Below are 27,129 nucleotides of genomic sequence, written 5' to 3' on the forward strand. Positions count from 1 at the left end.
ATCTTAATATTAAAGGTACAGAACCACAGGGCTCTCTCAGGGATCTCTGTCAGCTTAACTTCAGAGACAATTCAGAAAGGACCTGAAATCTAGTTTACAGATTTAACCTACAGAGATGAAAAAGTGGTAATTCCTGAATTCTTGTTAATTCGTTTTAGCTTACTTTTCCCAAAAGAGAATCCTCCCTGAGGTGATCGGAGGGCACGGTGCTGTATAGCAATTTCGAGCCCCTGGGAACGAAATTTATTAGAGTCGAGAACGGCAGGTGAAAACCCAGCGCGGCTGAGAATGAGCGATGCGCATAGTTCTGTGACCCCTGGAATGGAAGGGACTATGCTCCTACCGACAGGTTCACCAAAAAGTCGAAATAGGTGCAGCGTAACCAGCAGTTTTGTGCAGCCGACTGGAGCAGGGGCGCCGGGGGGTTGCTCGAAACCCTCAAACGAGAGGCCGAAAGGAGCCCGAAGTGCCAGGCTCTGCGCCGCAGGACGCCCGCCACGCCCCACGCCGCCCTGCAGGCGAAGGAAGGAGGCGGCGAGACCCTGCCCGGCCGCCGTAGCGCTGCGGTTCGGGCAGCTCCTCCCGCGTCACCCTCCGCCCCTTGCCTCCCGGCGCCGCGGCAGCTCTGGGCAGGCAGCACCGCCACCGCCGCTTCCTCCTCTGCAGCCGTTCGGCCGCTGCGTGACGCGTCGTTTCCTCCCAACATGGCGGCCGGGGCAGGTCGGCGGTGATGGAGGCCAGTTCGCGGTCGCGGCGGGTGCTAATTCCCACAGCAGCCAGGGCAGCCCTGCTCTTGCCGGGCCTCTGAGCCGCCGCCGCCTCAGTCCTCGGTCCTTAGAAGACGGCTGCCCAGGCCGGGCTTCCTCGCCGCCACCGGGCCGGAGGAACGAGTGAGGGGGGCGACCGGGAAGCGACCCCCGGGCTACAAGAAGCGGAGGCCCGACGGGCGCGGCCCTCAAGGGGCGGCCTTTCGGGGGCGGCGGTCCTCGCCGCCCTCGCCGGCACCGCGGCTGGTCCCGCTCGCCCGCCCCTTCCTGATCCTGCCGCTGCCCTCCACGCCTCCTCTCCCCCACCTCCACCTCCTCTCCTTTCTCTCTTCTCTTCCTCCCCCACCTCCTCCCCTCCAGCCGCTGGGAGCCGCGGGTCGGAAGAGCCGCCGCCTCCTTTTCTGCGTCCATGTATGAGGGGAAGAAGACGAAGAACATGTTCCTGACCCGGGCCCTGGAGAAGATTTTGGCCGACAAGGAAGTGAAGAAGGCTCATCACTCCCAGCTACGCAAAGCTTGCGAGGTGGCGTTAGGTGAGCTGGAAGGAGGCCCGAGGGCTGGGTGGCCGAGAGGGGAGGGCGGGGGGCGACCCGGCGGGAGGTGGGTCGCCGGGAGCTTGTCCTAGGCCGGCGCGGCTGACCTCAGGAAGCCCTCGCGGAGCTCTCCGCTGTCTGGCTGGAGTTGACACTAACTCGGCTGGATATGGGGCACTGGAGGGGTGGAGGAGGAAGGGCATCCAGCTGGATTCGGGGATCACGGCACGGTTTAGGATCACGGGGCACCTGTGTTTGAGGGTTCGACTGGAGAGAGAGGATTTTGTTGATGGACCGTGCGGTGCGGACAGGCTACCACCCTTTGTGATGAAGCAGATGAGCTGTTGTTTATTAGCTTGGAAATTGAGGTGGGGCCGATATGTCAAGATTGGGCGTGGGAAGGGTTCCGTATCGTAATTACAATAACTTTATCGTTTGGCGTGGTACTTTGGGAAGATAGGCTGAAGTTGTTCCCTTGTTGACGGTCTCGAGAACGGGTTTGCAAGAGGTGCAGCCCGTTCTGACATCTCTCCGCCTCCGCCACAGGAAAAACATAGAGTAATGTTGTAGCTGACTGGACTGACCTGGAAGAACAAGACCAGAGGTTAATGGGTGGGGGCGGCGGTGTCAAAATGGGGAAGGAACGAATCTTTAGATAAACTAACTTTAGGTAACATGGGAAGGGAAGGTTTGAAATGGGGAAAATGAAAAAGACAATGACACCCACCAGCCACATGTCTGGACAGTGGCAGCTGCTCTTAAGCTTCAATTGTGATTTATAGTTCAGATGGAAGAGATCTAGTGTAATGAAGCCTGCAGCAGGGTAAAATCCAAACAATACCTACAGTCAGGGTAGGCTTGTAAGGATTTGTTATAGGGAGAACAGTGATAGATTGCATCTGTCCAAGGTGATATTGTTAAGGAAATACCAGGACATTTAACTCAAAGATAAATTGCTAATGCTTACACTTTATTTTATAGTACTTGAAATAGACTAGGTCGAATTGGCAAGCAATGAAACTTGTTAAATGGGCTTTGGAGAAAAAACGTTCATGAAGGGGGGGGGGGACCCCATAATAGCTTATGTATGCTGAAGTAAGAGGTCAAATGCAGCTTAAAACCAACTTTGCCTTTTAATTATTAAAGTAAACATAATAGCTTGCTATAGTATTCTGTGCAGTTTTTTTTCTTTCCTAGATTCTTAAAATTGATGATATGAAAATCAATCAAAAAATTTCAGTTTAAAAATTTTTGAGTTTGTAGTATAGTGGGCTTAGGTTTAGTTTTTTGCCTCCCTCATTGATCAAAAGTTTCCATTTTGTTTTAACTAACAAAAGACTATTCCAGGCAGATGAGAAGACAGTTGTATAGTGGCAAAAGTTAAAATTGTATCTGGACCTGAAAGGAATAATTATTAAATTGGGGTAGCATGAGGGAGGGAGTGATTTTAAGATTTCTAAAAGAATTATTATATGTAGACTTGTGAATAACTTGGCAGGGAAAGAACATAAGAGATTCAAATTAAAGTTTTAGTTTTTGAGAACTCATTTTCCATGTTAGAATATCTTTTTAATGAGTTAAATTATAAATATCTAAAGAAATGGAGCACGTTGTATATCTATATATATATTTTACCCCTCTCCAAAATGCTAACATAAGTAAGCATGTTTTAGTGGAGAGCTCATGAATCCGGGAACCTGGGTTTAAATCCCTGTACTGTTACACTGAAGTATTATTGGGCAAGTCCCTAGGCCTTAAGTTCCTTCTCTGTAAAATTAGAGTGTTGAACTTAATGTTTATGTGGTCACATTCCCTCTAATGTGCCATGAATGTGAATGGACTTTCGGTTAACTTGTGCATTTAGTGTTCATGCCACTCCAGATTGGCATCTTGAGAGGGCTTATAGCTGTCAAATAGGTCCTCACCATTTCCAAAGGTAGAAATTACTTGGTGCTGTATGTACCTGCCTTACCAGGGTTGTCTGTTTCAGATTTTGCCAGTTTACTTTTTTGTCCCTGCTATATAGTTAACAGATGTTTATTTGGAGAAATATTACCACCTCAGCAGGGGCTTGGTACTAGAGAACTATCTTTACTTGAGATGTATCAGGTATTTCCTCCCTATTTCAGAAAAGTTATATAATCTTAGTGTTCAACTTCATGGTAGCTAATTCCTGATAAACATTGTTTCTTTTAATCATCTATATTATCACTCATGTATAAGTTGATAGGGATATCCTGTTTCATCTTTGCAGAAAGAATAATATCCTGCAGTAAGATGGCATCCCCAAATACGTGTTAACCCTAGAAACTACTGTAGACCTCCCTTCTTTTCACCCAGGCCAGACCCACTTTGGTCTCTTGATAATCTCTCAAGCAGTATGGGAAAGCTAACTGGAATGGCCTGATTTGTTCATCCACAGTCTAGAGTGGGTAAGAGGTTGGTGGCGGAGATACAGAGGTCATTTTGTGTGTTGTTATAACTCTTCTAAGTATGCATGCCTGTATTCATTCTCCTATCAAATGCTTATTGAGCACTTACCATGGAGTTGAAGGGAGATGGTCAATATACAAGCAATAAGTGATATGCCATACTTAACTTTTTTAAAAATTTTGAGAAAATCATCTTACTGGTATATGAGTAGATTTCAGAGCATTGGGTATTCAAAATAATTCAACTGCTTTTTAGCATAATGACTAGTTAAAAAATGAGATTTTTTTTTTTGTAAATAATTGTGAATTTGTAGCTTATGTGTATTCTTAAGAACACGATTTTTTTTGCTAAAAACTATGACTTTTAGAAAACATCATTTAGGTTAGGGGAGATTTTTCTTCATTATCACAACATTCATTCTCAAAGACACTCTATAAAGGAACTTTTATTTTCACACAAACAAAAAAGGAAAAATAAAGGGTATATAGAGTTATTTAAAACGTTAGATTTTCTTAACCTGTCAGATTTGACTTTGAAGAATGGTAAAAACAACAACAACAAAGAACTCTCCCCCCTTTGTTGTTAGAATTGATGTGAGTGAAGCCCACAGGCCCCTGAACAGCTCCAGGTTGCCCTCTCTTGGTACCTGTCTTACCACAACTCTTTGCAGTGAACATTGAGCTCTACTGAGTGAGGAATGTCTAGGCTGCCCTAGCTTAGTCTGATCCACTCCTGCTCTTGAGAATCTTGAATTAAAAATAGTCTGGCCATCTGCTGGCAGATGAGACAACAGCTAAGCTATTTTTACTTTCAAAGAATTTAGGATTGTTGAGATTGGGCTTGAAGGTAGCATTGTTTATCTCTTGAGGAGGGTGCAGGTGGGACATATTCTAAAAGTTTCTTCAATGTTAGGACTGTGATAGTTCAGCTTCTACCTTCTGAGTTCAAATTATCATGAAGATGCTCTACAAATGTTATAGAGTCAAGGTTGGGAACTGGCACTGATGGAGAATAGGAGTGAAGGGGTGATCAAAGAAGGTTTTAAAAGGAAGGGAGTCACATGGGACAGTGATTAAGGGGTTTTCCTGTAGGAATATGGAAGGATGATAGAGAAAGAATTGTTAGTCATTTTTTGCATCAGAGATGGTATGAATTTATATTATTCATCATATTAAGGGATCCTACTGACTTAGTTATCTTATAGCATGACTATATTACCTATAGTTACAGTTTCCCCCAGAAATGTAACTATAATACTGAGACTCAACTTCATAGAATGCTCTTCCTACTGTCTCACTAATTCCACTCTTATTTTGGCTGCTTGTATTATAAAAAAGGGATAAATGAGTAGAGGGGAAACTACCTGAGTGCTTTTGGCCCTGGTTTTCTGCTGCTTTTGATAACTTTATTATTGTCAATCTTTGCCATTTGTATGAAAAAAACGACTTATCCTCAAGCAATATGCTGCAGACTCTTAACTCTTTAGTTATAATTTAAATCAGTTAGCAAGTTGCCTTTTAACCGTTTTTGATATCTGAAGTAAAAGTAAGTTAGGCTATCTGAATTTTTGAGATGGCTAAGAGAGATGAGTATAATGAATGAAAGAAAAATCCTGTTTACTTTTTTTTCACATCTCAGATTGGTTTTAAGTATTCTTGCTCTAGGATAGCACTGAATAAAATGAATGTCAAAGAATTCTAGTTCTTAGAGAAACTCTAAAAAATTTATTTGGGTTGAAAATGTAAGTTTGGTTTACAGTATATAATCTATTTCCATTTTATAAGTTTACATTGTGCGTACGTAACTTTTAGATTCTGAAAAGTTGTTCAAAGAAGAAACTTGTTCAATTTTGTTTAGTTTTTCCTAAATGTACTTCACCCTTTTTTAATCTGTTAAGGCAGTTAACGCCTTTAGGACACTTTATTCCTGGGAGATTGCTTTGGTGCACTGAGGGGAAAGAAAGGTGAAGTGAATGTAATCTTAACTACTCATACTCTCCTTAAGAATAGTCCTATGTTTTGGGAAAGCAGTAGTCCTGTTGAAATTATGAGAAGGAAAAGAAAGAAGTAAGGAGCAGTTGGAATAATCAAGATTGGAGAACTAGTTTGCTGACTAGCTCTTTTTTCTTACTCCATCTAGTGGCAAGTAACTGTAAGGTTTTACAGAGAAAACTGAATGATGATTAATTTGGGGAAACATTTGTCTTAGTATTCCTCACATAATGGAGGGAGGGGACAGTGGAAAATAGTAAGTAAATGAGTAAATTATTGCCATTTCAAACTAGGCATATTCTTGCTGGGCATGGTGACACACAGTCCCACACGTAGTCCCATCTGTTCCAGAGCTGAGAGGGGAGAATTGCTTGAGCCCTGGAGTTACAGACCAGCTTGGGCAGCATAGGGAGGACCCAATCTCAAAAAATCAAGTGAAAGAACTATGTATATTCTTCACTCGGATATTTGTGGAATTCCTCATTTATTTTAGGTACTACCCCAGTACTGTTCATAGAGCAGTGAACTAAACATGCTTTCATGGAATTTAACATTCTAGTGGGGTGAGGATGGTAGAAAACACAAACTAATATGTGTTGTGTTATCAGATTGTTAGCTGAAGAAATAGTTTAGAAGGGTAAAGGGAGGGCAGGAATGCTACTTTAGATAGGGTTGTCTGGAAAGGCCTCTTTGTGAAGTGACATTTGAGTAGAGAGGTGACAGAGTGAGGGATTCAGCCTTTCACATACCTGGATGAAGTGGAAACAGGGAACAAGCAGATAGGTTTGTGGTTGATACGTTTTTAGGGTGTAAGGAGGCTTGTGTGACTGGGGGAGAGGAAAACTAATTTGGAATTTTATTTTAACTGTAGGAATCCCCTGGAGAGTTTTGAATAGGGAAGTTATAGAACATTTATGTTGTACATGCCCACCTGGCCAGAGATAATGGAGACCTAGGCAAAGCTGGTGGTAGGTGAAGAATGAGAATTGTTTGTATTTGAAATATATTTTGAAAGGATCCTCAGAATTTGCTGATAGGTTGATTGGGTGATCAAGGGGATGATATCTAGTTTGTAGCTGGAGTCCAGGGTGGTTGGAGATGGCATCACCTTGATGGGGGAGTACTAGGAGAGAAATAGGTGTTTATATAGTAAAACATTTTCATCCTACATTTTACATGTATTTTGGAATTTTTTAATGATAGAATATCTTGATGGATATTGACTACTGAGAAAAAGACACAAAAAGGTAAGATATTTTCTGCTGAGAATGATGCAAAACAATTTCAAAATGAGTTTTCAAGTTTTTTCAGTGAGTTTTTGGTTTGTTTTCCTAAAGAGAATGAGCTTTTAACTTGTCTGATTCCTTTCTGGAATATGATCTTTGCAGAAGAAATTAGTTAAGACTCTCAATATGAAATCATCTTGGATTGAGAGTGGGCACTAAATCCAATGACTATTATAAGGAGGAGGGGGGCTGGGGTTGTGGCTCAGTGGTAGAGCGCTTTCCTAGCATGTGTGAAGCACTGGGTTTGATTCCTATCAGCACATAAAAAACAAACAAACAAAAAGTAAATAAAATAAAGGTATTGTGTCCATCTACAAATGAAAGTATTTTTAAAAATTAAGGAGGAGAGAGGACACGCAGGCATACAAAGAAAGAAGACCTTGCAAATATGGAGGCAGAGATTGGAGTTAGACTTCGTGCATACTAGGAAAGTGCTCTATCACTGTTGACTCTTAAGATAAAAAAAAAACTTTTTTTTCCCCTGCGGTGCTGGGGATTAAACCCAGGGCCTATGCTTATGAGGCAAGCTATATCCCCAGTGCACCCCCCAAAAAGAAAAACAATTTTATTAAGACATAGTTTACATACTATAAAATTTACCAATTTAAGGCGATAATTTTTAGTATGTTAGAACATTTCCATCTCCAGTAAAATCCGAAATACCCATTTGTGGGTAATCTTTGTTGCCACCCCAAGCTCCAGACATCTATTAATCCACTTTCTGTCTCTAGATAGGCTTTTTTTCTGGGCATTTCATCTAAACACAGTTTACAAGGATGGTGTTTTGTGTCTGACTGCTTTTACTCATTTTGTTTTTGAGGTTCATTCATTTTGGTGCATGTATCAATACTTCATTTCTTTGTATTAGTGAATAGTATTTTATTGTTTGAATAGTATTTTATTGTTGAGTGTCCCTTATCCAAAATGGTTGGGTCTAAAACATTGCAGTTTTTTAGATTTTGGAATATTTGTGTAGATTCACTGGTTGAGCATCTCTAATCCAAAAATCCCAATATGAAATACTCCAAAATCTGGAACTTTTTGAGTCCTGACATGGCATCCAGAAAATTTCAGATTTTGTAGTATTTTAGATTTCAAAGTAAGGATGCTCAAACTGTACCATATTTTGCCTATCCATTCACCAGTTCGTGTACATATGTGTTGAATGAATAATGTTGGGATTATTTGTGTGGACATAAATTTTTATTTCTCTTGAGTAGATAACCTAGGAATAGAATTGCTGGGTTGTATGATAAGTTTATGTATGAAGTGTTATCTCACTGAAACATTGTTAACTTTTTGAAATATTTTTTCCAGACTTTATTCTATAGATACACACCAGAGTGTGGGTACACCTGCACTGAACATATTCTTCAAAACTTTGAGCTATTTAATTTCTAAGGCAATCATAGGAGAAAGGAAAAGTTAACATTTATTGAGTGTTTGTTGTATGTATGTCAGGTTTTGTGTCAAATACTTTTTTGGTTTATTGTCATTTTTTCTCACAAGAACCCTGTATGCTTAAATACTATTATTGTCTGCATTTTTCAAATGAAGAAACTGAGTTTGGAATTTATGTTTGGGAGAGTTGGAATATGACACTTACAGAATCTACACAACTTTCTTGGAACTTGTGCAGTGCTTGCCTTTTGGCGTACTGTGGCAGTCCTAATGTGCACTCTTAACTACCTCACCAAATAAGTAACAGGTTACAAAAGGGAAATTAAGAGCTGCTGTAAAAAACAAAGGTATTGTTGAAGAAGAAAAAGGATAAAACACATAAAAGGCAGAGAAACAAATAGTAAAAATACAGGAAAATGTTGCTCTGTACATGAGTCAATCTCAAGGATACTTGTGTTCTTCATGTGTTCAACATAATGGCATTCCTAAGTCTTATCATGTAAATATGATTATAGTTCTGTGTACTACGTAAAAGTCGAGAAAATTCACATGCATTCCCAAGTGTATCTTAAATTTTTTAAGCAAAAATTTTTGATAATTTAAGCCATTTGGATATTTTGACTGTTCTGCAACTTCCCCAGAATTCTGGATAGGTTAGTTTTTATTGTACTTGTATCCTTAACCCTTTAAAAGTACTTACTTTTTATTTTAATGTTTTATAGCATTTCATATCATTTTGAGAATTGAAATAAAAACAATCATTAAAATGTCATCTTATGTAAAATTACAAATATGCATTTATCTAAAAATAGTTTATATGTATCAGTGGCTTCTTCTGTCAGTTCATCAATGTAATTATTATATAATTGTCATGATTTTCAGTTTTCTTTCTTCAGTATTTCATATGCATTTTCTATATGTCTATGTTGTCTTCCTGTCAAGCATTTTAGTACCATCATTTGTTTAAATGATTTTTAGTATGAGGGCATTTACATTCTACACAGATTCTTTTTATTAATTCCTGCAAAATTGTTTGAGTTCTTATTGTGTATACAGAACTATTTAAAATAACTTTTAGGATTGAGGACTTTGGGTTAGAATATGTCCACTTATAACTCATCCCTAACAGTAAAGTTGCCACAAACATACTATACCTGTAATAATATGTACATGTGTACAACAGAGTACTGAGAAAACAAGATAGTGCTTGGTCTATTCAAATTTATAGTTTTGATCTATTTTTCATCTTTCCTTTGCAATTTTTCTTTTCTAAAAGTAAAATAGACAAGAACTCTATAGTTACAGTAATTGTACTTTCTATAAATTTTATTCATTTTATTCATACTTTTTCCTTAAGATTTATTATGGTTAGGGTTAGTCTTTTCTGACTGCTATAACAAAATACCCTAAGTGGAATGATTTAGAAACAATTATTTCTCACAGTGGGCTGGGAGGTCAAAGATCCTTAACTGGGTATGGTTCCATTACTTATAGACAGACAGCACCTTCTAGTTGTGATTGTACCTGGTGGAAGAAGCAATGGGTTTTCTCAGGTCTCTTTTATAAGAGACCCCATTCATGAGATCTCCATCCTCATGACCTAGTCACCTCACCAGTGGCCCTGCCTCTTAATAGCAACACATTGGGGATTAGGTTTCAAAATATGAATTTGGGGAGAACACAAACATTCATATCAAAGCAGGGTAGGTTATATATTTAACAAGTTCATTTTTTTCCCCTCTGAATTGATAGGTTATTTAACTGTAAGATTTTTACTCAAATAATTTAAAAATAACATTAACTTACTCAATGAGTTATTTTCAGTTTATATTAGCATAGTATCTGACACTTATCTGGTAAAATTGATGAGTCTTCACTGTCCCCTTATTGTTTTATAATATTGTTTGATGCTTTTTTCCAGATAATTTTAGAATTTTAAGTTGTCCAGTGCTCACTTTTAACGTGTTATTAACATATTAATCAGCATTTTTAAACTTTTATTCTTATATATTAGATTTAAAGTGTTACAGTTGAGAAGTTGATTATTTTGTTTCATTTATATTAGATCCTCATGCTTCTGTTCCATAAGTTTTATTACTTAAGCTGTTGAGAATGTGTATAATGCAAAAGGTTATATGTAAATTCTAACATGCATTTATCTTTAGTAATATGAATGGAATTGTGTGCATCTTCTGGTAATGTGAAGAATAAAAATTGAATTGTATTTTTTGTAACATCCTCCCAAAAGGTTTCTACAGATTCAGCCTCATTGAAGTTATCTATCCTATATTTATAAAAGTATTATCTTTCATAAATAGCAAATAAGGAGCTTTGTTTGATTTTGCCACTCTTGCTTGCCTAATTTTGTTTTGTGTAATTAATATATTTTTCACCAGTTTGCTTGTTTAAAACTTTTTTATGAAAGGTTTTGTTGATTTAGTAAACTAATGTTCCCAAATGTTCTTAAGAATGTTGCTTTTTTCAGTTCTTTTGAATTTTTAAATTCTTGCACTTCCCTGTAATCCTCTCTACTGGGACGACTGAGTGAGGTGGAAGGATCTTGAATTTGAAGCCAGCTTGGGGCATTGTAGCAAGACCCCATGTCAAAACAAAACAAACATACACACACACCTTTTTGTAATTCTTATTTTTTTATTTTTTTATTTTTAAAATTTTGATTCTTTGTACCCAAATGGGGTACAACTTTCTTTTCTCTGGTTGTACATGGAGTCACACCATTTGTGTAATCATACATATACATAGGGTAATGATGTTTGTCTTATTCTATTATCTTTCCTTCTCCCACCCCCACCTTATTTTCCTCTATACAATCCATCCTTCCTCCATTCTTGCCTCCCCCCATTTGTATAATTCTTATTTTTAATAATGAATTTTTTATTAAAAATTATCATAGCATTTGTATTAGTCAGCTTTACATTGCTACAATGAAATAGCTGTGACAACTAACTTAGAGAAATAAAGGTTTATTTGGCTCACAGTTTTGGAGGTTCAAAGGCATGATGCCTGCATTGGGGGTTGTTTTGGTGAGGGTAGTAAATGATGGTATTTCATGGCAGGAGGATGTGTAGGAACAGAAAGTTACATCTTTAGCTAAGAACAGAAAAGCTACTCTCCTGAATATCCTAAGGACCTCTGAGTAGGCACCACCTCCTGAAAATTGCACCACCTCCCAACCATGGTACCCTTCAATCATGGACCTTTGGGAGACACTCAAACCAATATCCAAACCATAGCAGTATTTCAAGTCCTTTTTTTATTTTCTTTTTGAGAGTAATTCTCACTGTAGTACCCAAGCTGGCCTTGGAACCCTTGGACTCAGGCCATCCTCTTGTCTCAGTCTTCCAAGTATTTGGGACTATAGGCACATAGCACCAGGCATGGTGCTCATTTCCATTTTTTGAACCGTTCTGTTTATATTCATTTCCTCTGAATTGTCCTTTTCTCCTTTCTTGGTAAACTCTCAGAATCTCTGTCAGCATTGATAAATGAAGACATTCTTGATTCATGAAGACAGATTTTAAAGAAATTGAGACAATTTTAAAATGAGAGTAACTTAAAATACAAATTAGCATGTAGTTAACAACCCTTGATGTGGCCCTCCTGGTGACTGCTAAATTGTGGAATGAAAAAAAAAAAATAAGTTGATGGCAGGTTTTTGCTAGACCCTAGGAAGAATGAGAAGCAGCTAACAGGATTAAAGAAATGAGTTAGGTATGAAAACCAGAGGACACCAAGTCATATGATGACTGTAGAAAACCCAGTATTGAAAAATCAGTATCAATTTTATTCATGCAAATTTTTGGATCTGCATTCTCTCTGGAGTTGGATACCAAGTTCTTTTCAGTTATAGAAACTGCAACTTATTGAATACTTTCTTGTTTATTTCATTTGAATTAAAAAGCAGTAATGTGAGTTGTAGATGTTCTTATTGATAAGTGCTTTCTTGAAATCAGTGAGCTGAAATTTGTGTCTATTGTATAATTTCATTACAACTCATTTAGTCCAGTGTAAATGAACTATGTTTTCCTTCCCTTCCTCATCCATTAGGGAATGTCTCAGAAAGCTGCTTTCATATTACATTAATTCACTATTTATTTGCATTTATAACTACCTCTTTTAAGATGCATATTCTTTGAGGAAATACTAAACATTAGTTACTGAAGTTGGATGCTGTCCTTAGGTTTCAGAAGAGGACTCTCTTGCCTTCATCTCATTTTTGCCCCACTGAGAGAATGATAAATTTGAAATAATGAGAGAATGGAATAATTTTGGAGCATGGGTTATTATAGGGCATGGCAGGACTGGAATAGGCCTGAGGGAAACTCCTAAGGATAGCTTGAGGTTATAGTGAGAGAGAGAATAAATAGGCGCAGAATGGTGCAGTGAGAAAGCATTAAAAATAACTTTTTTTACTTTGCACTTAGGAACAATGCATAGTCTTTAAAAGGTGTAAGTACTCATCATAACTTGCTAACTTATTTTGTGTATGTCAGGAATGAATACCTATTAATTAGTTGTTTTCTTTTTTTAAAAGCAAAATAGATTTTTGCTTCATTGTGGCTTTTTGAGACAACCTAATGTTTAGTATACTAAATTTTGTTAGTGTGAATTCTGATTTCATCATAGGGTTAAAAAAACAACATAAAAGCTGGGCATGGTGGCACATAATCCCAGTTGTCATCCCTGTTATTCAGGAAACTGAGACAGGAGAATCACAAGTTCAAGGCCAGCCTGGGTAACTTAATGAGACCTTGTCTCAAAAAAGAAAAAGGACTGGGGATGTAGTTCAGTGGTAAAGTGTCTTTGGGTTCAATCCCTAGTGATGGAATAAGGGGACAACAATATAAAGACTGATTAGCTTTTGTCATTTTATTTAATAACATTTATTGAAGCTTTCAGTGTGTCTCACAATTGTATTAGATAACTAGGGAAGCCAGGGAACATTCATATATGGTTCCTGCCTTGAAGGAACTGATAAATTTCCTTGGGTGGAGGGAGACAGATTTGCAATAAATTGATGTTATAAGTAATAAGTAGGTGTTATGTAGACATATATGAAATTAATGGAAACCTAAAGGAAGAATTGATCAGTTCTTTCCAGGAATAGTAGTGGGTTGGGGTCATAGATTAGGAATACCTTTGTAGAGCAGTTAGGACTTTTATCACCCTGGACCTCAATCTTGAAAGATTGCCAAATGAGTATGCTATAGAATTTTACAGGTAGAACTTGAGTACAGAGGTATGAAAAAGCATGACTGCACTTCAGGAATTATAAGAAATTCAGTTTGACTGTGAGATATAGTTTAGGGAAGAAAGGAGGAACCAGATCATTGAAGACCTTTTTATGCCATGCTAAGGAGTTTCCACTTTTTCTTATAGTCAGGAAGGTGCCAAGCAAAGGAGTGAAATGATGATGATATATTTCAGAAAATCACATTGCCATTATGAAAAAAAGATTGCTAGGATTCAGAACTGTAGACAGTGAGACCATTAAATTAATAAATTGTTGCTATGCCCAGGTTTGAAGAAGCAGGTGCTTGAACCTGAGACACTGAATTCGGAAAGCTTAGATCTCAGCAAACCAAGGACATTATAACTCTTTGAGTATGTGAAAGGAAGGATTTAGAATGATATTGAAGTTTCTAATGAAGTGATTTGGGACTCTTGGATCGGTTAAAAAAAATGACAATACTAAGAAAGCACTTTTGAAGTGGGTTGAGGAGGAAAAGGGATTGCTATGTTTAAATTGAGTTTGAGATGCAGGTTGGACATGCAGTTAAGATATTTAGTTGACAGTATATAACTTGATAAGCTTAGGAGAGTGATTTCTGAGCTATAAGTAGAGGTTTAGGTGTTACACATAGTTAGACACTTTTGTCCTTTTGGAGAAAAGGAGATGTATTATCTGGTAAAATTTCTCTTTCATTTATTGCTGTCCTCAAGAAACCCTTAAGTGCTTATTTGTTCCAGATTTTATGTTAAGCTAAAGGAATATAAATATATAAATTGGTCTTTGCTCTTAAGGAGCAAATTAAAGGAGATGAAAAATAAATTCAATATTCAAAAAATTTCAATGTAATAAGGTAAGTGCTGTGATTATAATAACTGAAGAAAGTTATGAGAATAGAGAAGTATAATTATCTGGGCCTTAAATGCAGGAGAAGACTTCTTGGAGATAACAGCTGTTTGTTTTAAAAGGATGCATGGGATTTTTGCCCAGGAAAAGATGAGTGGGAAAAATATTCTGGGCAAGGGGGAACATCATTAGCTAAGGTGTGAATTGTGAGAGGTGTGATAAGAGATGAGGCTTATGGAAAATGTGATAGGTGATGGAAAACCACTGAAAGAATTTTAGGTTGGGGAGTGACATAGAACATATGACAGAGGCTGTCTTGAGAAGAACTTGCTGGGTAAATTGATGGTGAAGTGGGTTTCAGGCAGAGAACACAGTTTGAACAAAGCCTAGAGGTATAAAATAGCAGGCCATTTTTAGAGGAGTTGCAACATTTCTTTGTTATTGGGTTGTGAAATACAAAAAAAAAAAAAGGCATAGAGAGAGGTGAGAGTGGTAAACAGGTCAAATCGTGGAGGTCTTATGTGCCATACTAAAGAGCTTGAACTTTATCTTGTCAAAGATCACTCTAGCACTAAGTAGAAGATGAATTGACTTGATGAGGCTTGAGAGTTTGACCTAAAGAAGTAATAGAATGAGAAATCAACTTTAAGGAGTAATAGATAGAGAAATCAACTTTAAGGAGTTAAAAGTACTCACCCTTATCAAATTTATCATGTTAAAAAGGAGATACACCAATATTACCCAAGGAACTTCTTAAAAATGCAACCAACTGCATTGCAATTCTGGAATTTCTGATTCACTAAATCTTGAGAATGAGCCCAGGCATCTTATTTTTGTTTTACAATTTTGCTTTTTATATGGGCATACCATGAAATTGCCTGTATTTATGGTGTACAATTCCATGAATTTTAATACACGTGAAAATTTCCGTAACCTTTATTATAGTCAATATACAGAACTGTATAAGCAATCCAAAAAATTCCCTTGTGCTGCATCTTTATATGCACACACCTCCTTACATACCTGAACACTGACAAACAGTTCATGTAATTTTAATGACTTATGAATGTCATATACATAGGATCTATAGTGTGTGATCTTTGAGACTGGCCTCTTTTACTCAGCATGCTTTTGAAAATCATTTAATTTGTTGCATGTATTAGTAGTTTGTTCCTTTTTTAAATTACTGAGTACTATTCCATTATGTGGATGTATTAGTTTGTTTTTCCATCACTCATTGAAGAATATTCAAGTTTGCAGTTTTGGGGAGTATGACTAGAGTTACTGTAAACATTTGTGTACAGATTTTTATGTGAACTTAAGTTTTCATTTCTCTAGGATAGGTACCCAGAAGTGGGATTGCTGGGTCATATGGTAAGTATACGTTTAACTTTATAAGAAACTTCCAAACTGTTTTCCAAAGTGGCTATACCATTTTACATTCGCACCAGCAATGTGTGTGAGTTCCAGTTGCTCCACATCCTCACCAACCCTTGATAGTGTGTTTTTAAACTATAACTATTTTAATAGATGTGTAGTGGTGTCTCATTGTGGTTGTTCTTTGCATTTCCTTAATGACTATGTTGAACATCTTTCCTTAATGACTATATTGAACATCTTTTCATATGTATGTTTGTCTTATGTACATTCATATATGCATTCTTTGGGGGAATGTCTGAATCCTTTACCCATTTTAAAATTTGGTGGTTGTTTTCTTATTGCTTAGTTTTAAGAGTTTAAAAAAATGTTTAGTCTAGATAAAGGTACTTTGTCAAATAATTTGCAAATAGTTTTCTATAGCTTACCTTTTTATACTTTTTTTTTTTGTACTGGGTATTGAGCCGGGGGTCACTTTACCACCAAGCTGCATGCCCTTGTCTTTTTATTTTTTAATTTTTAATTTTGAGACAGAGTCTCACTAAGTTGCAGGTTCAAAGAGATATTTCTTGAAGATTTTTTGGAATTTTTTACTTAAGACAATAATGCCATCTTTGGAAGAATAATTTTTTTCCCCTTCCAGTCCAAATGTTTCTATTCCTCTTCTCTCCCTTCCTCTTCCATTCCCCTCGCATTTTGTACAAAGGTGAATAGAAGTAATAAGGGTACAAGTGTACTTGCCTTATTCCAGATCTTAGGAGAAAGTATTTATTTTTTCCATCAAGTTCATGTTGTTGGGTTTCTTTTTTTAATAGCTACTCTTTATCAAGTTAGTTCTACTTTATACAACAATCTGATTTTATTATCAAAACAACATTGAGTTCATTAAAGGAGTTGGGAAGCTTTTTATAAATATGTATAGAATTGGTGTTAATTCTTTTATAAATATTTGGTAGGATTTTTCAGTGAAACTGAGTTAGGAGATTTCATATTTCGTAGTTCTTGAACTATTAATTCAGTCAATGTCTTTGGGAGTTATAGAACTGTTCAAAATATTAATTCCATGTTGGGAGAAATGTGGTCATTTTTTTTTCAGGGGGATGGGTCCATTCGTCTCAGTTGACAATTATATGTTTGAGTTTGCACCTTGTCCCTTTCATGTCTACATTATGTGTAATAATATCCTGTTCAATTCCACTCTTCTGAATCTTTTTTTTCCTGTGCTATCCTGTGACTCTTACCACTGTTAATCAGAATTTTTCATTTGTATCAATATTTTCAAAGATCTGGGTTTTTTTTTATTTTTCCTATTTTTATTTTCAATTTAATTGATTTTTGCTCTTGTATTCTTTTTTTCTACTTGATTTGGTTTTATTCCACACTTTTCCCCCTAGTTGCTTAAGCTGGGAAGCTTAGGTTTGGAGCCTTTTCCTCTTTTCTAATGAAGCATTTGATGTTGAATCTCTCATTCAGCATGTTTTAGCTGTATCCCACAAAATTCATTACATTATCGGTTTTGTTCTGTTTCTTTTGTTTTTTAAATTGCCCTAGGGACTTCCTCTTAACATGTGGATTATTTAGAATTGTGTTTAATTTCCAAGCATTTGGAAATCTTACTGTTACTCCCCTTGATTCCTATTTCATTATGCTTAGAGAACCCACTTTGTATGATCTCAATTCTTTTAAATTTGTTGAGTTTGTTTTATAATCTAGTGTGTGGACTGTCTTGGCAAATATTCTGTGGGTGTTTGAAAAGAATGTGTATTCTATTCTTGTTCAGTGGATTATTTTATAAATTTAAATCCTGTTAATGGTATGTTTAGCTCTATCGCCCTGGTGGTTTTTTAGTCTAATATTTCTGTTAATAGTGAAAAGGATATGTAAGTCTTTGGTTATGATTGCAGATTTGTCTTTTCTTTCTGTACGTTTCAGTCATGTATTTTGAAGCTTTTGTTTATTGCATTTAGGATTACTTATGTGTTCCTGATGTTTTGACTTTTATCATTATATAATGAATTTTTTTCTGTAATGTATTTTATTCAGTTATTTTCTTGTTATGTCCACTTCGGATTTAGCTGACATTAGTATAGCCACTCCTGCTTTCTTTTAATATTTTTTTCCATCTGTTTTCAACTTACCTGTACCATTACAATACAGTATTTAAAGTTAGTTGCATGTTACTAGCAAAAATAGTAGTCCACTCCTACATGGGGTTTTGCTTTCCACAGTTTTAGTTGTCAGCGGTCAATGATAATCCAAAAATATTAAATGAAAAATTTCATAAATAATTTTTAAGTTTTACATCTTGCACTATCCCACTTCATTTCATACAGGATACGCATCATTACTTTGTCTGACATGTCCACATTGTATAAACGATTCTCACTTATGGGTCCACTGTCAAAACAGTACTTGTGTTCACATAACCTTTATTTTACCTGATAATGCCCTAATACACAAGACTAGTGATGCTGGCAGTTTGGATATGCCAAAGACAAACCAGAAAGTGCTTCCTTTAAGTGAAAGATGGAAGTTCTTGATTTTTAATAAGGGGAAAAAATGTCATATGTTGAGGTTTCTAGAATCTACAGTAAGAATGGATCTTATATTCATAAGTTTGTGAAGGAAAAATAAATTCACACTAGTTTTGCTGTCATATCTCAGACTATAAAAATTACAGTCATAATATATGATAAGTCATAAAGAATGAAAAAGCATTTGTTTTATGTATGCATTGTATAGGTAAAACATAGTATATGTAAGATTTGATACTTTTCCACAGTTTCAGGTATCTACTGGTGGTCTTGGAATGTATCCCCCTGGGGAGGGGAACATTACTTATAGTAGGTTCATGTTTTTTAAATTTTATTTGCCAAACTCAGTCTTTTAATTATTGTACTTAGACCTTTTATATTTAATGTAATATTGGTAATGTTATGGCTTAAGTCTGCCATTTTACTTTTGTTTTTTGGTATTTTTCTTTCCTTTGTCCCTTTTCCTACTTTCATGTGGGTTTCTCAAAATATTTAGCCTTACATTTTAATTTTTCTGTGGAGTTTATTTAGTGTATATTTGATTTTTTAAATGGTTGTTAGACTTTACATTATTCATTCATAACTTACAACATTATATTGATGTCAGCATTATATTAATTTAAGTAAACTGTAGAAACTTTAGCTCCATCTCTTTACCTTCCCACTTCATAGTATTATCTTAAAAATTTCCCCCGCATACACGAAGAGCAACAACTGACATTATTTTTTTTTTCTTCAGATGTGTAACATATTTAGAAAACTGAAGAGGGAGGATACTGTTAAATTTCTCTGTATCTTTACACTTTTCATGTTTCTGATGTTTCAAAATTTCTTTAGCATTTTCTTTCTGCTTGAAGAACTTTACAGATTCTTTCAGGTAGGTCTGGTGGCTACTAGGTTTTTTTTTTATTTCATCTGAGATCTTGATTTTATATTTCATTCCTTCATGCATAACTCTGTGTAATAGTTCTTTTCTTTCAACTCTTGGAAATATCCTACCACTGCCCCCAGATGATGGTCACCGTAAAGTTCTGTGAGAAATCCATTGTCATTCTAAGGCATTGTTCCTCTGTAAATAATGTGCTTTTCAAGGTACTTTTCTTTGTGTTTAATTTTCTGTAATTTGATTATAATGTGCTTTGGCATTTATTTCCTTGGATTTCTATTTTGTTTTGATTTGCTCAACTGCTTGTGCTGCTCCCCCCCCCCCCCCCCCCGGCCTTTATTTTTAATCCTCACAATACTGGGGATTGAATGCAGGCATGCTTTACCACTGAGCTGCATCCCCAGCCTTTTTTATTTTTTCATCTTGGGTCAGGGTCTCACTAAGTTGCTGAGGCTGGCCTTGAACTTGTGATCTTCCTGCCTGAGCTTCCTGAGTTGCTGGAAGCACAGGTGTTTGCCACCATATCTGGCTCATTCAACTTCTTGAATCTGTAGGTTAGTGTATAGTACCAGCACATTTTGTATTAGTGGTTACAAACCACCATAGTTTGTGAAGTCTCTTTTGTGTTTTATGTCTAATATTGTTGTTTTTAATAAAATAGAATAGAAAATTACACTATATTGAATGTAATAAGAGTAATAATTTAATTTTTACTTTTGTAACATATGTGTAGTTGTGTTCTGGGATCCAGTCTAAAATATTTCTTCCTGTGGTTTGCAGTTAAACAATTTTGAAAACCATTGATTGTGCCCATTCACTGTTTTGTTTTGTTTGAAGAGAAAGGCTGCTTAGTATCTTTGGATTTGAGACTGAAGCCGATGAGCAAAAAGTGTTTGGTGTTTTTCCCCAGACTCACCTAGGTTCTTAGCTTTGTTTCTTCTAGCCAATTAAATGACTTGAAAACCCATGAATTTAAGTACAGGTTATGCTCCAAATGAATCCAAAACAGGTAGCTTTAGAAAATCACAGCATCACTTTCTACCTCTGTTGTTAGATTTAAGAACCATAAGTTGGGAAGGTGTGAAAAAAAGGAAAGGAAATAATAGAGAAAGACAAGGAAGTTGTTACTTTCTTCTCTAACAGTTCTCCTTAATTTGGTAACATTTACTGAACATCTACTTTTTGTTTCTCACACTGACTAGGTGTCAGGAATTAAAAAAAAAAATTAATGTTCCTATTTTTTACAGTAGATCACTAAAGTTTATTCCTCTTGTCTCACTGAAATTTTGTACCCTTTGATCAACGTCTTCTTCCCCAAACTCTGGTAACCACTATCCTACCCTTGTTTATTTAAGTTTGACTTTTTAAGATGCCATATATAAATGAGATCATGTAATATTTGACTTTCTATACCTGGATTATTTCACTAATCATAATATCCTCTAGGTTAATCCATGTTGTTTCTGATGACAAGATTTCCTTCTCTTTCAAGGCTTAATAGTATTCTGTTAATAAAACACGTTTTCTGTATTTCATTCATTCAGTGAACACTTAGGTTGTTTTCAGATTTTATCTACTGTGACTACAACATTTATTGTATATATCAGAATTACTGAGTAGATTTTTAAATGTTTCACTACAAAACGTGATAAATACATGAAATAATATTTTCATTAATTAGCTCTATTTAACCATTTGACAATGCAAACACATCAAAATATCATATTGTACTACATATTGTATTCCCCTTCTATGGGAACACATAAGCAATGATGGTGAGGGTGTGAAATGGTGGGAAACTGTTGCTGATTATGGAATTTTCACCTAGGAAGTGAATTTTGAGTTCCATCTCAAAGGGAGAAGTCAGTTTGCCAAGTCAACTGTAGATTATCCAGATTCCGAGGAGGTAGATAAAGAAGCATTACAAGGAATTTAGGGGACAAAGCAGTAGGTGTATTTTATTAAACATATTTCTTAGTTATCTGCTTTCTGTATCCATATCCTTACAACACATTAAAAGAACTTTCCATGTTCTTGAAAGTTCTTTGTGCCTCTCATTTATCTTGCCCTCCCATTTACTAAGAATTTGTTTCAGACCCCAGTCTTCTTATGCCTCTTAGCTCTTTTTGTTTCAGTTATCTATTGCTGAATAATAAAGCATCCCAAGACTTCTTGATATGACACAGTGACTGTTTTATGTGACTGTTAGAAGTTCTGATGGGACAAGTCTGGAACAATGTTTGGAACCTCAGCTGGGAAAATTCAAATGACTGTGGGAGTTATGAATGGTGGGGAACTGAAAATTGGGGATTCTTCATTCACATGCATGGTGCCTGGGCTGACCTGAAAGCTGGTCTCATCTGGGACTATTGACTGAACCTCTTTTATGTGATTTCCAACTAGCTTGCTTGGGGTTCTCACATCAGGGCCTCTAAGGTCCCAGGAGGGATGTTTGGAGATCCAGCTATTCCAAAAGAATCAGGCAAGAGCTACATGTTTTTTTCTGACCCAGCCTTGACAGTTTTACACTGTCACTTTCACTGCATTCTGTTATTTGTAAATGAATCTTTAAGGCTAACCCAGATTCAAGGGAAGGGGAATTAGATTCTATCTCTTCTTTGGGTTGTGGCAAGGTCGCTTTGTAGAAGAATATGCATGGCAGATATCATACTGGCCATTTTGGAAAAAAATGGTCTGCTACTCTGTCTCCCAGTCTTCAAATTCCTACTCAGGTTGAATATCCCTAATCTGAAAATCATTTCAGAATCAGAAATGCTTCAAAATCTAAAACTTGTTTCTCAGAAAATTTGTGATCTCAGAGCATTTATGATTTCACAGATTTAGATTAGGGTTGTTCAATCAGTAAAGTCTATGCAAATATTCCAAAATATGAAAAACTATAAAATCTCAAACATTTCTTGTCTTAAGCATTTCAGATGAAGGATACTCAACCTGTCTTGGTTCCTGCCAATTATTGCCACTTGAACATAATCCAAACTTACTTCCTCACCTTTTCTCCCCACTGCTATCCTGACACTGTGAGAAAATTGCATTTTATGTCTTAAGTTAATGATACCTTTCATCCAGTCATGCAAGCCAGATCTCTTTTTGCTAACCACCCTCCCTGCAACAAACGAGGTGATTGTATTCTTCCTTGCCTGTGGAATTTACAGTTTTTCCTTCCTCTTGTGACAGCTTTGGTTCAAGCCATTATCTCTGCCATTAAACAGTAACTGCCATTCTGTTTAACTCCTGTATTTTAATTCTTATATGAAATGTATTATTATTATTTTTTCCTTCTTGAAATGTGTTTCTAAAGTCACACATGTGGTTTTGGAAAAGTCAACCTTTAAAAGGAATGCTATTTTCTAGAGTAATTCCTTATATTCTGCATTGTTTTATTAAAAAGCACTTTCATATTTTAGTAAAACATACTTTCATATATATATTGTCATAGTTGATTCCACTCATTGTTTTTATTAACTTTTTTTTAAAAAAATTTTTGATGGACCTTTATTTTATTTATTTATTTATATGTGGTACTGAGTGAGACTCAAACCTAGCACCTCACACATGCTAGGCAAGTACTGTACTACTGAGCCACAACCCCCGCCTGTTAACTCACTGTTTTTAATCATAATTGACATATAGCAACTTCATATAGGGTCATGGGCTTCTTTGTTAATCAAATGAGAATTATGCACTTTTCCCCTGGAATAATGCTTGCATACACTTTTTTTTTGTGGGGGAGTACTGGGTATTGAATTCAGGGCTTTACCTTTTTATTTGAGTCAAGGTCTCATTAAATTTCCGAGGCTGTCTTGCCTCAGACTCCCAAGTCACAGGATTACAGCCATGTACCACCACTCCCAGCTTTGTATACACAATTTGAGATGGATCATAGTACTAAAGTAACACTTCAGATGTATAAATTCTAATGTGTTTATTAAAAACTATTCCTGTGACTGAAATCTTTCCTTATATCACCAGTTTAGTCAGCATTGAGTAACGCTGGTTTTCTGTAAACAACGCTACGAGTAAGATGAAATTGGTGTTGAATTCATGCAGGTATTGTGTTGAAGTTGGTATTTGTATGTCAGTTAGGAAGGGAGCTTCTAAATAAGTTAATAGTAAAAATAATAGGGAATTTTTAATATTTTTAGGAGATCAAATATAACTTGAATATATTCAGTTAAATTACTCTGTGCCTCATGAACATTGTTGTCTTGGTTTCAATTATTGACTGTATCTGAAAGGAATAAAACTTGTGTTCCTTTCAAAACACTTTAAAATCTATTCTTATGCTAATTCACAGTGACCCATTTCCTCCAATTTTGATTAAAAAGATTTTCCACCTGTAATGCACTGCTATGTTTCTAAGAGGTTATTTAAAAATCGTATAAAAGCAGTTCTAAAGGAATAGAAATTAATTACTGAAAGAATTTCAATATTCAAATTGTGGAATTTTTCTAAAAAGAGCTATGGTTACACAGTTAAATATCACTGAACAAATCAAGTGTCTTTGTATCTTATTTCAGCTCAGAAAAGGTAATATCACATATTATCTGGTTATAATGTCTAGTATTTTCAGAGCATTGTTGGAAATATTTAACAGATTGTGGTTATGTTACTCAGCTTTCTGTTACCATAACAAAGTACCTGAGACAATTATAGGAGAAAAAGACTTAATTTGTCTCATAGTTTTGGAGGTTTCAGTCCATGATTGATTAACCCACGTGGTGGCAGACCTGTGGAGAGGTACCAAATCTGGCAGGAGCACATGGTAGGGCAAAACTGTTCACCTCATATCTAAGAAGCAAAGAAGCTTGAGGAGGGGATTGGGAAGCACTATCCACTTCAAGGATAATGACCTAAAGATCTCCTGCTAGGACCTCCTCTTAAAGGTTCCATCACCTCCCAATAGAGCCACTCTGGGCACCAGACTTTAACAAGGGACCTTTGGGGAACATTCAGTATCCAATTATAGCAGTAGCCAACCTTGTTTCTGAATTTAATGAGAAAGTATTTTATAATAAACATGGTATGATTTTTGTTTTAAATATGCTGCTTATTTTGATGCTTTAATAGTTTTTTCTTCTGATGTTTTTCTGTAATAATTGAGAATTAGTTTATTTCTTGAGTGTACTGTAAAACCTAACCCAAATGGTTTCCAAGCTCTAATTTGTTAAAACAGAGACAGTATCAAAGATTGTGTTATAGGACATTCAAAACCTAGTCAAAGAAGTCTTACAGAAACAGTAAATGGCTGTGGATATGTTAGATGAAACCCAGCTGTTTTCCATTTGTTTTTTTCAGTGACTTCTTAGCAGTGATAAACTTGCTTGTGTTTTAGAATTCCCTTGAATACTTTTTAAAATACAGATACAGAACTTTACCTTCAGAGTTTCAGTCAGTCGGTTTGGGGGTGGGGCCTAAGGATTTGCATTAGTTGAGAGCTTGGGAGGTTCTAGCAGGGGAGCACAGCTATTCATATACCCTTGACTGAAGAACAGTTCTTTTGTATCTGGTCCCCTTTGACCTAGTGTATAGCTTCAGAAGGGCTGCATATGGAGTGGTGGGGTAGGGGTAGGGGATACCTGCCTAGCCAGCAGTTCAGCTAGGCTGGTATCTGAAGAGTGACATGTTGCTATCAAATTGCCCTCCCATCCATGATTTGCATTTCTAACAAACTTCCAGGTGATGTCGATGCTGTTGGTCCTGGGACCACACTTTGAGAACCACTACTTTATAAGTTTGCCCTGATAATTTAGAATGATTTTTTTTTTTCAGTTCAGTTGCACCACTTAATAGAAATTTGCTTTAATATAGCACAGTGTAATGGGTACTACATTAAGACAAGAAAAACCAGTTTCTGGATCACTATTTCCCAGCTGTCTGTCCTCAGAATCAGCCATCATTTAATCTGATCCATACTTTCCTTATTCACAAAATAAGCAATTATCCTATGAGAATAAAATTAGTTAAGGTGTGGAAAAGTGTTTTAAACTGTGTATTGCTGCACAAATATAAAGTACTATTGCATATTCTTTTAATATTCAGCTTGTTTTAAAATATTGTGCATTTTAGTATTTTGATAAATAATAATCTCTCTTCCATTCTTCCATTGCCTCTGGTCCTTTTAATCTTGCTTACATTTTAATTTTACTGTCTTTCAGTTTAAGGGACCTTGAATGCCTTTGAAAGGAAATATATTAAGAGGAATACAGGTAGTCTTTGTGTGACTGTAAAAATATAGACATTTTTCAAGAACTAAGGATAACTATGTAGGCTGAAAACATGCAAGCTATTTTAATCATCAGTGGGAATAATTGTGATTGTTATGTGACCTTCAAAATTTTTTGTCAAAACATTAAAAACTTAGATGTATAGGGAAATGAAGAAAAATACTACAGCTCATATTTAGTCTATTGTAATTCAAAGCGTTAGAAACATTGAGAGTTAAAGTACTTTTATTTCTTTGTAATAAATTTATCAAGAGTAGTTTTGAACAGGGCTTCCCTCCTTGTCATAAAACTTACAATATAGAAAGAGAAAAAGGGAATATGAGAGAGGAAGTGGGGAGAAAGAAGAAAATTATGATGGTATCTGAATTAGTAGAGAAACACTACATTCAACTTAGCTTGTATTGGAAGTATTTTATTAGAGTATTTAAACAACTAATGGAGTCATACAGTAAAATGGTTTGTAGGGTCTATAAGATCCTTTGAATCATTTTGGTTTAAAACGAGTCAGCATATTTAGTTTGCAAAGGGCTTTTGGGGCCAAGAGGAAGAATCCAAGGATGTTATGTAGGGTACTTAAATAACAAGATAAAAAGTCTAATACAAATTTTTATTGATGAAATTTAAAATAATTGATATGATTTTTCTAATTCTCATTTAATGAAAAGTAGAGAATTCTTTTAAGGGGAGAGAATATTTGTCTTCATTAGGGTTCAAAATTAGTGTTTCCTATAATTAAGTTAATTGCAAATGTTAGACTGGAAAAATCATAGTAAAGCTCATGGACCATACAAGAGCAGGTGGTGGGGCTGTTGTCCAGTCATGTTTTAGGATATGAGGGACCTTTACAATCTTCTAGTAGTGAAGTGAGAGTTTTTTCTCTTGATCACACAGTTACTTAATGACAGAAGGTATCAAACACAGTGTTCTTTAAACTGTTTTGCTTCTTTTGATATTCTTAATATAAAATTTACTTAAACAGAATACCCTTCCTAATCATTTTATGAATGGAACTTCACCTTTTTTAAAAAACTGCCACCTCTTTTTTTTTTTCCCTGCCTCAAATCTTTTATTTTTTTTATCATACCTACCTGTATTTTAGTCAGAGCTTATCCACTTAAATAATGTAATATTTTAAAATGGAAAGTTACTGTTTTAAAAATTATTTTACATGGATATGTAGGGTAAATAGTACAGCATTTTTCTTTATCCATACTTTTTTTTTGGGGGGGGGGGTGCTGGGGATTGAACCTAAGGTCTTGTGCTTGTGAGGCAAGCACTCTACCAACTGAGCTATATTCCCAGCCCATCCATAAGGTGATATAAACTTTTACCTTTTTGTACTGGTGATCTGTGTAATTTTAGTAGTCAATATGAGATTTCAACTAGACTTTGAAAACCTTTATTAATTAGTATTTTAAGTAGTTCCAGGTAATATTTTTTATACTGACCCTCTTTTTTTACTACCACTGATAAAATGGAAAAAGACTTTGGTTCACAGAGAACTAGACTGAAATTCTGAAAATCAAGTGCCTGGCACATAGTTGGTAATGAATAAATTATACATATTTTATGCATATAT

General features: G+C 36.0%; 1 protein-coding gene across 1 annotated transcript in view; it reads left to right on the forward strand.

Annotated features, from left to right (window-relative positions):
* Window positions 1-604: 604 nt before the first annotated feature.
* Arfgef1 (ADP ribosylation factor guanine nucleotide exchange factor 1) overlaps window positions 605-27,129 on the forward strand; it is a 119,223-nt gene continuing 92,698 nt past the window's right edge. Inside the window, 1 exon segment of the mRNA XM_047547485.1 lies at window positions 605-1,300. Within this exon segment, the coding sequence (XP_047403441.1) occupies window positions 1,177-1,300 (124 nt within the window). The 5' untranslated portion in view covers window positions 605-1,176.

This window comes from Sciurus carolinensis, chromosome 1, assembly GCF_902686445.1.
Source record: "Sciurus carolinensis chromosome 1, mSciCar1.2, whole genome shotgun sequence".
Lineage (NCBI taxonomy): Eukaryota > Metazoa > Chordata > Mammalia > Rodentia > Sciuridae > Sciurus > Sciurus carolinensis.